The following is a 17,615-nucleotide window of genomic DNA, read 5'->3' on the forward strand; positions in this document are numbered from 1 at the left end:
AGCTTGATAATAAATCTCATTTGTCTCATAAAATTTTCCAAGAAGACTTGGAAGAAGACTTCTAAAGACTTCATCCAAGACAAGAGGATTTAATGTGTGATTTAGTTGATTTGAGGAATGACTCTGAATATAACTAATGGTTCAGTGGTTTTCCAGAAAGAAGAGATTTCTGAGTAACATAAATGTGCTTCACAGGGCAGAGCTTTCCAGATAGGCCTGATGGCTTTCGACCCATTCCTTCTTTAGCATGACTGTTGCGTTAATACAAGGACTTTAGGAAACAAAAGCACATTAACTTCAGAGGCCAGAGGCGTACCAAAGGTTCATTTAGTCTGGGACCAAGGATGCAAATGAAATGAGGGGATTCCAACCAATAAAAAACTCGAACAATACCCAATCAAGATGGACGCCTTTGCTCCCAAGACGTCCTGACAATGTAATGGGTGCTATGAAGGGAGACACTAGGACAGGGGACCTGCTATGGGCAGAGGGAGCCCATCAACACTCCATCCACACGTTCTTCAAATGCTTTCTAATTCCCCCAAGGAAGGTAGCTAAGGAAGTACAGCAACAAGTTTACTGCCTCTCTGGCCAATTCCATGCGACCTGCTCTCAAAACAAAGGCTTTTGTTAAGATGCAAGATAAGAAATAATACAACAGATACCATAATCAAGAGGGAAAGCTGAGGCGTGCGGAGAACAAGAGCAGGGCAAGGCAGAAGAGGCCCATGGGTCAGGGCCTAAAAGTAAACCCAGACACCAAAGAGACCAGCTGGCCTAATGAAGTATTTAAGACAATCAGGCACACACTGGTAGGAAGCTTGCTTAAAAAAAAATTTTAAAGCACCACCACCACCAAAAAACACTGAAAATTAAACTTGTATATTGAAATGGGATTTCTCATTACACCTCAGGAGGCTGATTATGGGCCAAAATAAAATGACTTAATCCTATCTAAAACATTCTAATAAAAAAATTATAATAAGCTTTGTTTTTTAAAATACCATTTGATACAAAATGTCAAGTTTATCAATGTTAGTCTGTATGTGAGTGTACAAGATAGGTCTCATTTGAATTAACAGCCATTCATCTTTATGTTAAGAAAACAAAAATTGTTATGTTTATTAATGAACCAATTAACATAATAGTTTCAGAATTAACCACTATGTTAACAGTTCATTAAAAAAACAATACTAACTCCTTAAAATGAAGATTCTGAGTCATACTCCCTAGGAAAGCTCAAGATGTGGCTTTTTATGCATTCTTTAATAAATGTAATCTCTTCTGGGTTTTGGCAAGCTAATCACATTAACGTCATTTATGAAGGCACACCGGTCAATTGAAGGCAGATGTGAAATGATGCTTAAACTATGACGTCGGAAATTCTAATGCACGTGCTAGCATCTTCTGTATCATCTAACATGCAGAGCGAGAAAAGGACATTTGGTAGCGCACTTCGTACAATTTTTGTATCATACAGATTTTTCTTACTATCTTGATGTAAACATGCATTATCTATAGTGTCTTCTCTCTCCCCCACTCTGCCACTGGCTAGTTAGAAAAAAGTAAGGTATGTTCCAGATGTTCCTCTTTCACGGAACCTTCGATTCAATCCTCTGCTAGACACTGGAAGGTCCACAGAAGCAAAGGATTTGTTTTCTTGAAACTTGCAATCTTCATTATTATAAAACTTCCAATGGTCAACCAGCCACACAGACCCAGCCAATGCAGTAAAACAAGAACAGGACCCTCACTAAATATGAAGAACTCTGGGCTTATAAACAGAAGCAGTTATAGCGAGAAGAAATTATTTTCATTTCATCATAATTTCTGACTTGTTAAAACAAAGCACTTAAAAAACAAGGTGAACAAAACACACTAACAAAGGTAAGAATTCTACTAGGGGGATAAAAACACAAAAATATAGGAGATACACAACTAATATATTAGCTTTTTACCACTATATTTTGTAAGCATATTGCCACTAATTCGAAAAATTAATAAATCTGATGTATAAATTACCCTTTACAAAAAAACAGGTTTCCAGTCAGAAAACCAAGTAGCTCTTTGACACCACAAATTACCTACAAATATGAAAATTGTCTGACAGCCCCATTTTTAATTATCTTAAATTATTCTGCAGTACTTCTGTACGACATCTATTTATGTACATGAGTAATGGGACTCTTTCAGAAAACTACTGCCTTACCAGTCAAGGCCTACCTCATCATTAAAAATATTTTAAGAAATGAAATATTAATTCTGAAATAATCAGAAACAAAAATAAAAAAATATGCTGAATATTTTGTTCATTGTTCTTCCATAACACAAACTTCAATATAGTTATCAAATGCAGTTTTGATCTATGTCTAAGGAAATTATGCCTATGTTCCCCCAAAGAATAAGAAGTCCAAGGAGCAATAAAAATGCACAAACTAATAAGTAACTCAGGAAATCATGGTAATAGGACTCTTTGTTTTAAAAATTTGGTTCACAGGGGTGCCTGGGTGGGTAAGTCAGTTAAGCATCTGCCTTCGGCTCAGGTCATGATCTCAGGGTCCTGGGATGGAGCCCCGTGTCGGGCTCTCTACTTGTCAGGGAGTCTGCTTCTCCCTCTCCCTCCACCCTCCCTGCCCCCTTGCTCATGTGCTCTCTCTCGCTCTCTCTCTCTCTCTCAAATAAATAAATAAAATCTTAAAATAAAAAAGGTTCATAAAGAAATATTACTAGAGAAGAATTCAGACATTTGAAAGAGTTCAGGTCCAAAAATCCTGAGGCAATAAAATGTGCCTTCACAAGTGACCACTGAGATTCATCTGCTTTTGGGATGAATGAAATTGTGACAACGTCCAGAGGCAGACAAATCACCTGCATTCAATTCAACATTTCCTAACACATAGTATGAACTAAGCACTGGATATTCAAAAGTGAGAAAAAAAATAGGCAGGATTCATCTAATCATCTTACTCATCTAAGAATAATATAATGAGAAACATCAAACTAACTTCTAGTAAGTGCTCTTAAAAAATCAGAACATAGTATTGTTTTTTCAAAAATCACAACTGTTCTTCATCTAGATTTTTTTTCTAGCTCTGTGACTCAACAGTCACTCACATATCTTTTCCAGAGAAGCGCAGACCCTTGGAAAAGATCACTGTACTCGTTTCTCAGACAGTCACCCATTATGGGCTGAATTGTGCGCGCCACCCACCCCCCTCTCTTCACCAATTCATATATTGAAGTTCTAACTCCCCAGTAGCTCAGCATGTAACTCTTTGGAGACAGGGACTTTAAAGAGGTAGTTAAGGTAAAATGAGGTTCTGTGGCTGGGCCCTAATCCAATATGACTGACTGCTGTAAGAGGAGCAAATTAGGACAGACACGCAGAGGGAAGACCATGTGAGAACACCAAGGGAAGAGGGAAGATGGCCACCTACCAGCCAAGGAGGGAAGCCTTAGAAGAAACCAAATTTGTAGCCTCCAGAATTGTGAGGAAATAATTTCTGTTGTTTAAGCTGTCCAGTCTCAGGTACTCTGTTACAGTAGCCCTAGCAAATTAACACCCCACCTATCAGAGCCTGATGGCAAACATGAGCTGGCTTAGTTCTTGACCACGTCATTTATTCTGCTTAATAAACATTCACTGAGAAACTTCTACGTGCCTAGTATTCTTGCTAATCGGTGGTCTAGACACAAGGATGAGAGGCTGGAGAACAAGGTGTTCACAACAGGGAGAATCTCTGTCCTATTTGCACCAGTGTTTTTATAAGTAGGACCAAAAGAACCATAAAAAACAAAATCACATTGCCGCCCGGGGGCAAGAGCAAGACGGCGTGGTCAGGGACACAGCGCTGGGAGGGAGAAGAGAAATGCACAGCCAGCGCCCATGTCTGTCAGCTGCTGGACCTGGGTTATCTCCCCTACCTTCCGTGACACCTACGCAGTTGGATGGTAGCATCCCTGTTGCACATGAAGAAACCGAGGCACAGCATGATTAAAATGTACAACTGGTTCAGGGGCAGAACCCGATTTGCATTCTGGTCTGTACTCCAAAGTGTTCATTATGCAGGGAATTATACAGAAGTTAGGAATGCTGAGAAATAAATACGTAAATAATGAACCACAGGAAACAGAATAGGTGGGTTATCAAGAGATGTGAAAGGATTCATGACAAACCAGTATTTACTGACTACTTGCTGCTCTGCTTTAATACCCTCTATCTGAAATAAAGCAACACCCGTTAAGGTCCTGGAACAGTAATGGATACGTAAAAGAAAAATCTCACCTAGCCATTACTACTATTTAGAATAACACCTCATTAAATCCTCCCAACAATCCTGTGAGGCATATCCAGTTATGCCCATTTTAGAGATTAAGAGGAAGGAAGCTCAGGAAAGTCCCGTGAACTTGCCCAAGGTCAGAGAGCAATGAAAGGGAACAATTTTGAGTCCCAAGAACTAAAACAGACCTCTTAATAACACTTAAATTTTGAGTGTTCTTTCTCGTAGCTAACAGAGAAGGAAGGTAGTTCCCCTTACTGAAATAAAATGCTCACAGGAAATTTGAGAGTGAGAGAGAGAAGACTGAGAATCTCCAGCAGACTCCCTGCTGAGCTCGGAGTCTGACAAGAGGCTCGATCTCACGACCCTGAGATCATGACCGGAGCCGAGACCAAGAGTCAGACGCTTAACTGACGGAGCCATCGGGGGCACCCCTCCATTGGAAATTTTAATTAACTCCTCAGTTCCTACAACTCTCTCCCTTCTACTTCTGGGTTGCAAGCGACAACAATCAAAAGAGGAGCTTAAACGGTAGGTAACAAAAGAGAAATTTTTAAAAGGCTGTTCCAGATGGCCAAGGATGATCCAGGAAGCGGGCAGAGCAGAATGCGCATGGACACACATGAACCCATACGCATTCAGGCAGCGTGAGGCTGGGCCGCCAGCTTGCTGCAGTGGCAAGAACACTGAGCTGCCTGCACAGGGGAAACGGGGACCAAATAAGTCTGTGAAAATCAGGCTCCAGCTCAATTCCTAACTGCTGCCAACATACTTGAAATGGGTTCCCAGGCCATTCCAGGAAGGGAAGAAGTCTCCACTAAAACTAAGCACGCAAGCAGTGAACAAGGCCAGGCAATACAAAACACTTGCGTGGACAGAGGAATGAGCAGGCCAACAGTCCAGGCTTCTCCCAGCCAGACTGGTGCCCCCTCCCCCCCCACCCCCAGCACCTCCGTGCTGTAGCAGAGGTTACAGATCTGTCTCTTGCACCCACTCCAAGTCCCCCAAGGGAACCTGGACACACAGAAGGATTTTGATAAATGCCGGCCAAGTGAACAAATAAATGGGAGAGCAAGAAGGGAGGGAGGGAAGGAGGGAGGGAAGAAGGGAGGAGGGAAGGAGGAGGGAAGAAAGAGGGAAGGAAGGAAGGATTTCTCTGCTTAGATTTGATGTCCACCAAGACTTATTTACAAATTCATTATCAAATATTCTCCCTTAATTCAGGTAAGTACATCCTATTCTAAAATTTCACTTAATCGAAACCCAGACTTATCATTCCTGACCCTCTTATTTTACATTAAATGTGATTTTACCAAAAGAAAGACACAGAAAAATATACATTTCCAATGCAAGTTCTACTTCAATCCCAAATGCAGCTGAGGAATTTTATTCCTTACCACCCAGGAGTACAAAAGCGTTAGCTCCCACATTTCCTTCTTGCACTAACTCTTCACTCTGCGTTTTCTAATAGAGTGAACAGCATAGAAGAGTAAAAGCAGGTCTATTCTTCACGGAAGGCAGAGATTTGAAACCTAAAGACCATCCTTCCCCCAGCCTGTCCCCTTCTTGCCATCCTGGAGGAAACTCCCACAACCATCCCCCAGGTCCCATTAGAAGAAAGTGAAAAGTGGCAGAAAGGAATATTCAAAGAGCAACCCAAGAGTTACAGGAGCAAGCAGTCATTCTATTTTATAGATGAAGTTAAGTTACTGGACTTAGAAATGGTGGCAGAATTAAATGTATTTCCCAAACCTCTTGACTTACTTCTTCCTGTCTTTACAAATGTAGTGATTACAGCTGTGGTTGGAAACATCAAACACTACTTCTCATTTTCACTACTCTTCCTATCCGTAATGGCTAACACTGATGAAATATTAATTGCTCTTTCCAACATTCCATCATCATTAATGTTTTAGACAGTAAAACTTCCAGGTTGAGGACCAGCTCCTTTTGCCACACAGCATGGCTAGTTTTGTAGACAAAAGGAAAAATAAATCATTGGTGATGTTTCTGGGTTGCTTCTAAAAACCCTTTCAATGATAGTGTAAGATTATTCTGTAGAGTAGCTACAGATTGATAATAAATATCCTCCCCAGAATCAAGAAACAAAAGTTCCAATTACTTTTCTCAAACAGTTTTTGGCAACGGTTAAATAAACAACCCATTTCATCTGCTTTATCAATAACTTGTATCAATAACTAAACCTAGGGTTTTAAGTGATAAGGTGATACATGAACAAACAAAAAGTCCCCAAACATTCGTACCTACACACTCCTTCCATCTGGAAACCTTAAGTTTTCCACTTAATTCTTAACCCACATGCCAGCTCCAGGCAATGGCTACGTACAGACCAAGCAGAAAATGGCTGGATCCAGATACAAAATCTGAGGTTGCTTGGCGGGGGGGTCACAATTATTTTTTACGTTTATTTTTTTAATTTTTAAAGGATCTTTAAATTTTAATTCAATTAATTAACATATAATGTATTATTAGTTTCAGAGGTAGTGTTCAGTGATTAAATCAGTCTTACATAATATCCAGCGCTCATGATATCGTGTGCCCTCCTTAATGCCCCTCCCCCAGTTACCCCATTCCCCCACCTCCCTCCCCCCTCCAGCAACCCTCAGTTTGTTTCCTATGATAAGGGTCTCTATGGTTTGTCTCCCTCTCTGATTTCATCTTGTTTTATTTTTCCCTCTCTGGGGATCACAGTTATGTGGCATTTGTCTTCAGTGCTTCTGGGCATGACTCTCACACACAGGCTTGCTCCAGAGGTGACGACCAGTATGAGGAGATAACCTCATAAACAGTAATCGCTCCTCTGCTGGCTTCATATATGCCAACGCTTTTATACACACAGAAATAAGCCAAGCTACTCACACTTACGTAACTCTTGAACCTGGAAAAAACACAACGAAGACACATATAAATAAAATCAATATTTAGTGCTTTACTAAACACACCTAGCTCTTTCTGGGTAACTACGCAGTGATTTCTAACTAAAACCGCTGGGAGCCAGAGAGGAGGATGGAAACAGGTACATCGCCTGTAGTATCTCTTTAACCCATCAACTTTGGTAAAGCAGGTACGTGCTAGAGTTGAGGGGACACTGGCAGTTATCTAAGACCTTCCACATTAAACAGGATGCCCAGCAAGGTTTGAGAAAGAGGAGCTGAAGAACCAAGGCTGGGTCCTCAGCTGGCTCCAGCCCTATCTTACCAGGCTCAGCTGCCACAACCTGAGGATCCCACAGGGAGACAGAGGTCCCTGCATGGAAAGAGCTAAGCATCTCAAGACACTGCTGACAGCCAAGAGGCCTCCTCCAAGCAGAAATACAGCACTGGGCACTGATGCTGAAGGCAAAATGGCAAATGGATTAATTTGGTGTAACAATGAAGGCGACAGTACCAAGTCCTGTGATTTGCGTATCATTTTAATAGCTTATAAAGTGTTTGGCACAGAACTTAACTTGCATAAAATTCAGCAAAACCTCTAACGTCTAACAAAGGCAATGTCATAGTCCTCGATTCAAGGTGAAATACTTTTAGGAGCAATTAAGTAATCCAACCTAAGGCCAGCGAAGTGCTTGTCAAGATTCATACCCAAGTACTCTGGAAATGCTGTGCCATTTCTCTCATATTTTATTGTACATCACCAGCCTAAATACTAAAAAGGACCACATTTGAAGATCAAAAACCAAATCTAATCCTCCCCAATGTGCACGTAAGCACACTGGACAAGTGAGGATAGTTATATCCACAGAGTTTCAATCAGTAACATGGACCAAATGAGTATTTCAGACTAAATGGAAACGCTATCTTATGGAACAGATATTTGTCAGAAGACAAATAGTTAAGTAGAGGTCTGAGGGTGTAATCTGTGCCAAACTGAGCTGCCTTTAATATGTTAATAAAGATATCACTGCAGGAGTCTACAGGTGGGTAATGTTTGTTAGCCCAGACAGTCTCCGTGGATCTATGCGCAACAGAGCCAACCACATCTCTTCACTCTAGCGTCTCAGACACACTCATGCCCATGGAAACATAGATTATTCTAGATTGTATCTATGAATTTTATGTATTACATTTACAAATGCCTCACCAATCTGCCAATGGGCTCCATGGCACAAGGATTAAGAATTCGTGCTGACGATACTCAGATCCTATTCATCACAGAGCAAAATAACCATATTATCATGTAAGTCCAAGTTCATAAACCAGATGGATTTCAAAGAGTGTGCAGGAATGTAAAATCCACCTAACCTTGGTAAAGTTTTGTACCCAACAAGTTGAGCAAAGGTATTTTTCCAGGAAAAGCTGTTATATATGACACATGTGGGTTACTAATTTAGAAAAACAAATTGTGCAATAAAGTTAAATATAGTATTATGTGTATAATTTAATACTTACTGATCCAGAAGTCATTTCCACATGTGACACTGTCTCAATATTATTTTTTTAAAGATTTATTTATTTATTTGAGAGAGAGAAGTGGGGAAGGGGCAGGGGGACAGGGGAGAGAAAATCTTAAGCAGACTCCGCGCTGAGTGCAGAGTCTGACACAGGGCTTGATCCCACGACCCTGAGATCATGAACTGAGCTGAAATCAAGAGTCAGGCACTTAACCGACTGAGCCACCCAGGCACCCCTGTCGCAGTATTATTTTTGTGAAAATCAACTATCATTTTCCTATTGAAGTAAAAGATAGCATTCTAGTCAAAAGAATGCTAAACACTAAGTACCACACTGTTGTGGTATTGCTTATGGAAACTTACTTATATTCTCACTTCGTCTCCTTTTTAAGGAACAATATGAACAGTAAAGGTGAATCACCTAATTGAGATCAGAAAAGAACTTCAGAGATCCTCAAACATTTTCCTTTTTCCTCCTTCCCCTACAAGATGAAAATGACATAGCCAGCCAGCCAAATTTCAGTAAATGCCTGGTATGTGTTGGGCACCTTTCAAGGAACTGGAGATCCAGTGATGCACAGGACACAGAGGATCCCTGGACCTGTGAAACTTACATGCTAAAGGGAAGGAAGACCCACAATTATCAAGTAAACAAACAAGTGGGACACCCAAATAAATAATTTAAAAATATTCCTAATATGTAAGTGATGAATCACGGAATTCTACTCCTGAAACCAATATTACACTACATGTTAACTAACTAGAATTTATATAAACATTTGAAAAAACAATTCCTAAAATCACACAAGGAGTTGGACACAATGTTTCCTCCTGTTAATCCTGTGTTCTATTACGCCACAATGTCAGGATCTGAGAAACGAAAGAAATCCAAGAGAAAAGGCAGAATAGGGAGATGAAGAAAAAGCTCAGAAAGAAGAAATTCACACAATGCTTTGAGGGAAGGAACGTCCCTGGTACATTTCTTTAATTCAGAATTGCCAACCCTGTCTGTAACTCATTCCTCAGGCAAAATAAGCCATAAAATGAAAAAGAAAGTTGCTGTGAATCTGCTGATATGGAATTAAAACAGAATGGACACATAAGTCCTCCACTCTTCTCCACAGAAGCCCCCAACCGCCATGCACATACTCTGTCCATTGTGGAAATTCTCCTAACTTCTATAGAAAAATCTATTCTTCCAAAGGACTTGAAGTCTTGAAAGAGATTCCAATTCTCTTATTAGTGGCTACCAAATGGGTCTGATTCTCAGACTGTCAGGGCTCAGGGCAATCCCCTATGCTCCTTTCTGCTCAACATTTTCACAGTATTGAAGGTGGAACCCTGGTTTAATCCCAGGTTATAATTATTGAAGGGAAGTGGTTGGGGCTAATATTTATAGCTCTCAGCTGGCCTGGCTGAGCAAAATGGGGAAAAGCATTCCATGGTTTCCACCTAACAGACCCCATTATTTCTTCACAGGGGCTCTGATTTCTGGCCAACTCTTTAAACAATCCCCACCGGAGAATGACCAACCAAAATTTAAATGCATTTTTCAACACATTTCTTGCCTCTCCCTGGTCAAGGGAAATGAAATATATACAATTTCAACAGGCACCGACCCACTAACGAATCCCCAAAACAATGAAATGAGGTAAAGTGTGTACTTGTGCTATAACAACAAAAACACTTACTTTGACTATTTGAAGTGTTTAAGTTACATCAGCTAACCTGAAAAAAGAGTGTTTTCCCAAATGACAGAACGTTAACTTGGATGTTTCACTTTTTCTTTTCATATGCTTAAATCTTTTGGTCTACATAAGGTTTTCCCGTACAGTTGAAAAATGTTTCATAAATTACTATGGAAGCATGGAAAATAAAACTCAAGGCATCTGCTTAAGAAATTTTTACATAGAAATTATTCATAAAGTTAATGATGAGGTTAAAAAAATTGAGGAACACCATGGCCAGTATACAGTGAAAGGAAAAATTTGCTTCATACTGTGCAATCTCAGTATGTATTTAGGAAGGCAAAGTCTGCCAAACTTTCATTGAAATTGTTCTAGCAGTCCTCATAATAGTATCTACCACTTCCTGAATGCCCACTGTGGACTACATACCTCACATAACATTTCTCTTAATCCTTACCTCTACCGTATCACGTAGGCATTCGCATATGTGCCGAAAATAATTTGTCAAAGTTACACAGAAAGTAGCCATGGTGAGATCTGGCGGAATTTGAAGGCAGGCCTCTTCAAGTAATATCCATATTCTTCCAGGCTATAGTACTCGCCCTTACCCCAGAGTTTCAACCCTAATCACATTCACAATTGTTTTTACCGAATGGAAATAATGCTGATGAGAGTGACAGGACTAAATGCTCTCTTAATTAGTCTAGTTTCTTATAGTTGAAAAAAAAAAAAAAACTTAGCCTCTATTTTCTCTTAAGTTGAAAAAGTCAGGTTACTTTTTCCTCAGACCTCTCTCAGCCTCTCACCAAAAAGTACAGCACAAAATACACACACACTGTAACACATAAAAACCTGCAATATCAGAGACTACAGAGTTGAAATGACAAGAGTCCATGGCTCTCCTATTCTACCCCAAATCCACACTATCTTTAGGTTCATGGGTTCAGTCCTTCTCAACATCCCCCCTTCCAAAATAAAAATAAAAAAAATAAAAAAACCCCACAGATTGTGCAGAGCAGAGCTGTCTTTAACACTAGATGTTTACCTTTCTGTAAGATGATCTGTTCATTACTGACGTTTGTATTTGATCAATCTGATCAATTTATCTTTAAAGCACTTTCAGCTACTAAATTATGTCATGAATGCTACAATCAAGAATTTCTCCATTGACTCAGATTAGAGTTACTAATGTAACATCTTGAATCATTCACCCGCCTCCCTCTTCAGCTTTCTTCCAATCACGGACAATCTTGTATATGAGCGGCTGGTATTTTAGCACTGGAAATGCACAAGCAGGCACAATCCACACTTGCACTGGCAGAAGGTAATGTAACATAAAGCAAATATATACATCAAGGCAGGCTCCAATGTGGACTCCAAAATCACATCACAGAGGGAAATAGGCCATGAGCTCAGAAATGCCTAGGTTGCAATCCTGCTTCTACTCGGGACCTCAGCTTCCTCACATGTGAAGTTAGAGAAGTAAAGCAAGCATTTAGCACAGTGCACACCATACACAGTAGTTACTACCACCCTCACCAGCCTCACCACCACAGCCTGGCCCGTAATAAAGAATTAGGACTAGTCACCATCTTCCCCTCTCCCTCTCTTTTATAAAAGCTTTACTGAGATATAATTTACATACCATAAAATCTATCTTTTTAAAGTATCTCATTCAGTGGTTTCTAGTATATTCACAGAATTGAATGACCAGCACCACTGTTTTAAGTTCCAGAACAGTTTCATCACCCCCAAGAAGTACCATACCCATTAGCAGTCACTCCCTAATACTCACTCCCCCAGCCCCTGGCAACAACTAATCTATTTTCAGTGTCTGTGGATTTGCCCCTGCCTGACATTATAAATGAATGGGATGATACTGTGTCTGGCCTCCTTCACTTAGCATAGTATTTTCCAGGTTCATCCACATTTGAGCATTAATCAGTACTTCCTTCTTATGGCTGAATAATATTCCACTGTATGCATATATCACATCATGTTTATTCATTCATAAAGCCGATGGACATTCGGGTTGTTTCCATTTGGGGGCTATTATGAATAATCCGGTTATGAACACCTCAGAGTTTTTGTGCTTTAACATATGTTTTCCTTCCTCCTGACTATACCCTGGGAGTGGAATAGCTAAGTCATGTGGTAACTCTGTTAAACTATTTGAGCAAATGCTTTGTTTTCCAAAGCAGCTGTACCATTTTATATCACCACATGCAGTATACAACAGTTCCAATTTTTCCACATCCTTGCCAACACTTGTTATTATCGATTTTTTTAAACTACAGCCATCCTAGCATGTGTTAAGTATATTTCATTGTGGTTTTGATTTGCATTTTCCTGATGGTTAACAATGTTCAGCATCTTTTCATGTGCTAATTGGCAATTTATACAACTTCTTTGTAGAAATGTCTCTTCTGATCCTTTGCCCATTTTTAAAATGGGTTGTCTTTCTATTCTTGAGTTTTAAGATTTCTTTATATATTCTAGATACTAGTCCCTTCTGAACTGTATGACCTGCATATATCTTCTCCCATTCTTTCAATTCCCTTTTCACTTTGTTGATGGTGTCAAAAAGTTTTGATTGAAGCACATAAAATTTTAATTTGGATGACATTAAATTTACCTATTTTTTTTCTTTTGCTGCTCATGCCTTTAATGTCACATCTAAGAATCAACTGCCTAATCCAAGGTTATGAAATTTTACTTCTAGTTATACAGTTTTAGCTCTTACCCTATGTCTATACCCCATTTTGAGTTAATTTTTGTATATTCATATGGAGTAGAGGTCCAACTTCATTTATTCTGCATTTGTATATCCTGTTGTCCCACACCATTTGCTGAAGAGACTAATTCTTTCCTCTTCTGCACTGTCTTGGCATTCCTCTCTCTTAAATCCACATTCAGAGAATTTCACTCTTGTTAGATACACATCCCTCTGATCTTACTACTCTTCCAACTATCAGGTATTTTGTTCTCCACTTGAACCTCCAAATCTTCGAAGCAAATCTATGCTATATTCACTTTATTTCAGCTTGGCCCGTCGCTTACATTTAAAAACATTTATCAGGTACCTACTATTATGCACCAGGCAGTATTCTAGATTCTCAAGATATAATACCAACGAGGCACTAAGAGTTCTTGAGGATGGTTATAAAATTGTATTGTACCTCATGCTGGAGATGGAAACAAAGCACCAAAGATGCTGAAAAAAACAGAACTACCATTTCTGTGTTGGAGGTTCTTGAAAGGGTCACACTGAGGAGGGCCATCTGAATGAGAAGAATGCACTGTTAGACAAAGAGCTCTAGAGTATTCCAAGAAGAGGGAAATAATGGGCACAAAAGTATGTAGTTGAGAAAAGGCCAGATATATTCAAGGGACAGAAGCTTAAGGTGGTAACAATGTAGGCCAACAGGAAAAGGTGACCCTCGAAAAGAGAGCAAAGTTAACTATTAAAAATCCATCCACCACACTAGAGAACTTGAACTCTGCTTTGATGCGACGTACACCCAACTCTAGATCTGAACGAGGGAGTCACATATATTTGAGGGAAAGAACTGTGGGGATACAAAGCAGAATTGATATGCATAGGGACAGACTAGTGTTGGGCACTTCTCAAATACGTCCAGCTGGGAGGAGAATGTGTGTGTGTGTGACTCTTCCCACAACTCCATGACAACACGTACTTTGCTTCTTAGATCTCTTGATGATAACAGGTCTCCTAAGACATTTTGCACTTGGTTCCACCCTCCTCGTTTCTTTGAAGGATACATGCCATGAGCTTTGAAAAGATATACAAGCATTCTACCAGTTTCTCAATTTTCTTCCATATTAATAATCCGTTTTACTCAGACACTTCACTGTCGGGTATCATTAAAGAGATAGTGCTACCACTGGAAGGTCATTTAACTCTGGGCCCATCCTCCGATCCAGGAGCCCATCTAAATGAAGTTGAAGACATGCCTTACAGACGGCTTTTTACTCTTTTCTCCACTCAGAATCCAAATTATTCCATTTCTACTCTTCTTCCAATATCCTCTAGTATTTTCTGCCACAATTCTCAGTTAAGAAAGTGCTTCGCTATGTTTCCATCATCGGTCTTACAAAAGTGAGTTTACAGCTCTGCTATTAATCCTTCTGCTTGGATTTTCTATAGAAGTTTTTATAGAATCAGAAATATACCCCAGTATAAGCTTCTCTATTTTTCCGAGGATTCCCAATAAATGTTTTGCGATTAGTGCAACCCCAGCATCACCGCCAGCAAGAAAAAGCCCACTGCAGCTTCTCTTCACTCGAATGCCCCAACTTTCTAACTGCTATTCCTTAAATGCGCCATTAGTATAAAAGGAGGTGCTATTTCTGCTCTCACGACTGTGAGAACTGTACTCGGTTCAATGGAATGAAACACTTCCTCAAAATGAGGAGACATAATGGAATTCTACATTTCTTGTTCTTTTCTGTTAACTGACTGGTGACATGAACATGATCCATCATCACGTGTCCTGGCTGGAAGGGCCTGCTCTGCACCTTTCCTCCTCCCAGTGATTCTTATTTACAAAGACTTGTGTAAAACAAGTCATTTATTTGCAACACTGGGGAGACTGGCCAACATTTTGACTACTCAAAAAAAAAAAAAAACAAAACAGGTCAAATTGGCTCACGTAAAAGTAAGGATGGAAAAAATGAAATTATAGTGGCTGCACTATGGCTCAGACAGTGAAGAAATGGCTAAGTTTTGACATCACAGGAGGATAAATCTTTGATTCCTGCCTGCACTTTAGCAATTTTCCGATGCAGCTGCCAATTTTTTTTTTCACCCTAGCAAAATCATTAAAAACTGAAAATTATAGATTTTTAAACCACTTCAAAAGCGGACAGAGGGATGGAGAAAGAATAGAAAGGAAAAAACTCCAGAAGGATAATCCAAAAAATGTTAATGCAATGATTATCTTCTATGAGTAGTAATATAAATATTTTTTTCTCTATTCTGTCTTTTCTGATTTTTTTCTAAGGAGAATAGAATGCTCTTATAATCACAACAAAAGAACAAAATGGGCAGAGAGGGAAAAAAAAATAAGCAATTAGGCACTTGGAAAGGAAGCTGTCCAGGGAGAGGGGCAGGGAGTGCTCATCCTGCACTGAGCACAGGACAAAATGAAAGTAACATACAGACATCCACATTCCAGGCACCCTGAACACTGTAAATCTTGTCTAGTTTATCCTTTAACACTTTTTTTTAATCCTTCCAGCGTACCCCTGAAATTGCTTTTACTTTTTTAATTGCTATTGCTGTTTTCTTAAGAAAAAAGTCAAATTTCAGAGAATTTAAGTACAAACAGCCAAGTTCTCACATCATACTCAGCAATTCACGAAGCCCAGGTGCAACCACAATACAGAGAAATGGGACTCCGATAATAAAGGGCCGTCCCTATTTGCTTTAACAATGTCTACAAATCCTTTTTTTTCCCAGCAAACTGTGGTACAGATGGAAGAAAATCTCTACGGCACAACCAAGTGTGAACACACCTTGGCTGAAGACTGCCTGATAGCCCTCCTGTGCTTCTCTCCCTCTGGCTCTCTGGCAAGTCAAAAAGCAAGACTTGGGAAGGACCATGTGGCGCTACCAAAATGATGACAACTCTCACATTACCCTAACTCAATTAATCTTGGAATAAATTTTTGAAGCCTCAGCATATATTCTCTTGGAACAACAACAGTGCCCATAGTGAGTGGAGAAACCCGCCCGGTGGTTTACCTGTGAGATATAACCTGGAGGCACATGGATGGGAGGAATGGATCCATTGGGTGACATCATGGGAACTTCAGCAGGTCCTATGAGAGACAAGAGTTAGATATTAACCGTTGAAGACATACACATTATTCAAAATAATTATTGGTATTTTTAAAATTAATGTATTATCAAAAATGAAGAGAATTACTTTGACTATTTTCTCTTCAATTAACTGGTACATCATGCCTAAGAGTTGAAATCATGGATGAAAAAGAATTCTCCAGCTGTATAAGTCAAAGGTAAAAAAAAAACAAAAACCAAACAAACAAAAAAACAAAACAACACAAAACTACGAGCATCTTTATAAATATTTAATGATTCCCAAAGCCTCAAGTTCCATAAACCAAGGCTGCTTGGTTAAGAGTCATCTAACAAAGTAGGGCAAAATGGTTGGGGTTTTTTTTGCCTTTAAAAGAATGTATTATCAATAAATGATTAAACAAATAAATGTTTAAATATGTCCATCTCCTCTGGTTTAAAAAGCTCCTATACACCTTGGGTTTATAATTTTCATTTTCACTTCAATTATCATTTTTAATAAGTTACTATAACATACCAATTATTTCAAACAGAAGAAACCTTTAAAATATTCCAAATGAATTCGGTATGCATCTTATGTTATAAGGCAGGGGGAAAAATAGATCATAATTTTCAAACTAGGCATAATTAGGAAGACTCGTGTCAAATTTACCTGGATTATTTCAAAGTAAAGCATTCAATTAACAAGGTGTTAGTTTCAAAATATTAAATTCAATAAATGTTAATCACATGTCTACAGCAAACAAAGAATAGCAAGGCAACACTCAGTTACCTAAGACATAGTTTGAGTTAATATTTAATTACAAAGAAACTGATCATCATAACATTAAAATCAACTCCTAACACCCTTCCAATGATCCTATGACTAAATGGTTTCCCTAGAAGTGCAAGAAGCTCACGGTCACTGGGTTTCAGTTTGGTACCTGGCTCCCCTAGTTAGCAACCCACTGCCCCAGTGTCAATCCAAAGCTGTGTTTCTAGTCTGGGATGCGACTTCCTGGCTCCAAGTGCCTTGTGTTGTTTATTTGCTTTCTCCTAATGTGTGTTGTGCTGCCGGCAATTAAAATTGTTTGGCTATAACAAAAACCAAGAAAAACACAACACTTTCCTTGGCAAAAGAAGACAGATCCCTCCACCCAGTGCTGCATTTACATTGTCAGCATAAGGCACCTTTCACCTCAGAGTACAATTCAGTGTTCTAATACGTCGCAGGAGAGGACCAGTGCGGGGTATAGAGGGACAAGGATACTGGGTGCCTATCAGCAGGTCTTCAAGTACAGGGAAAAAAAAAACAGGGGCAGGGCAGAAAAGATGCTAATATTCCTGTAAAACTCCATATGACCAGAGTTCACTCCAACTCCATGGACAATATACCAAGACAGCTAAACCGTCTG

At 39.4% G+C, this 17,615-nt stretch overlaps 1 protein-coding gene across 8 annotated transcripts in view; it reads right to left on the reverse strand.

Moving 5' to 3' along the window:
* FNDC3B (fibronectin type III domain containing 3B) overlaps positions 1-17,615 on the reverse strand; it is a 336,800-nt gene that overhangs the window by 139,140 nt on the left and 180,045 nt on the right. For all 8 annotated transcript variants that reach the window (XM_078069227.1, XM_036075642.2, XM_036075643.2 and 5 more), the window contains one exon: positions 16,147-16,223. In XM_078069227.1, coding sequence (XP_077925353.1) covers positions 16,147-16,223 — 77 coding nt within the window. The remainder of the gene's footprint in view (positions 1-16,146; positions 16,224-17,615) is intronic.

This window comes from Halichoerus grypus, chromosome 1, assembly GCF_964656455.1.
Source record: "Halichoerus grypus chromosome 1, mHalGry1.hap1.1, whole genome shotgun sequence".
NCBI lineage: Eukaryota > Metazoa > Chordata > Mammalia > Carnivora > Phocidae > Halichoerus > Halichoerus grypus.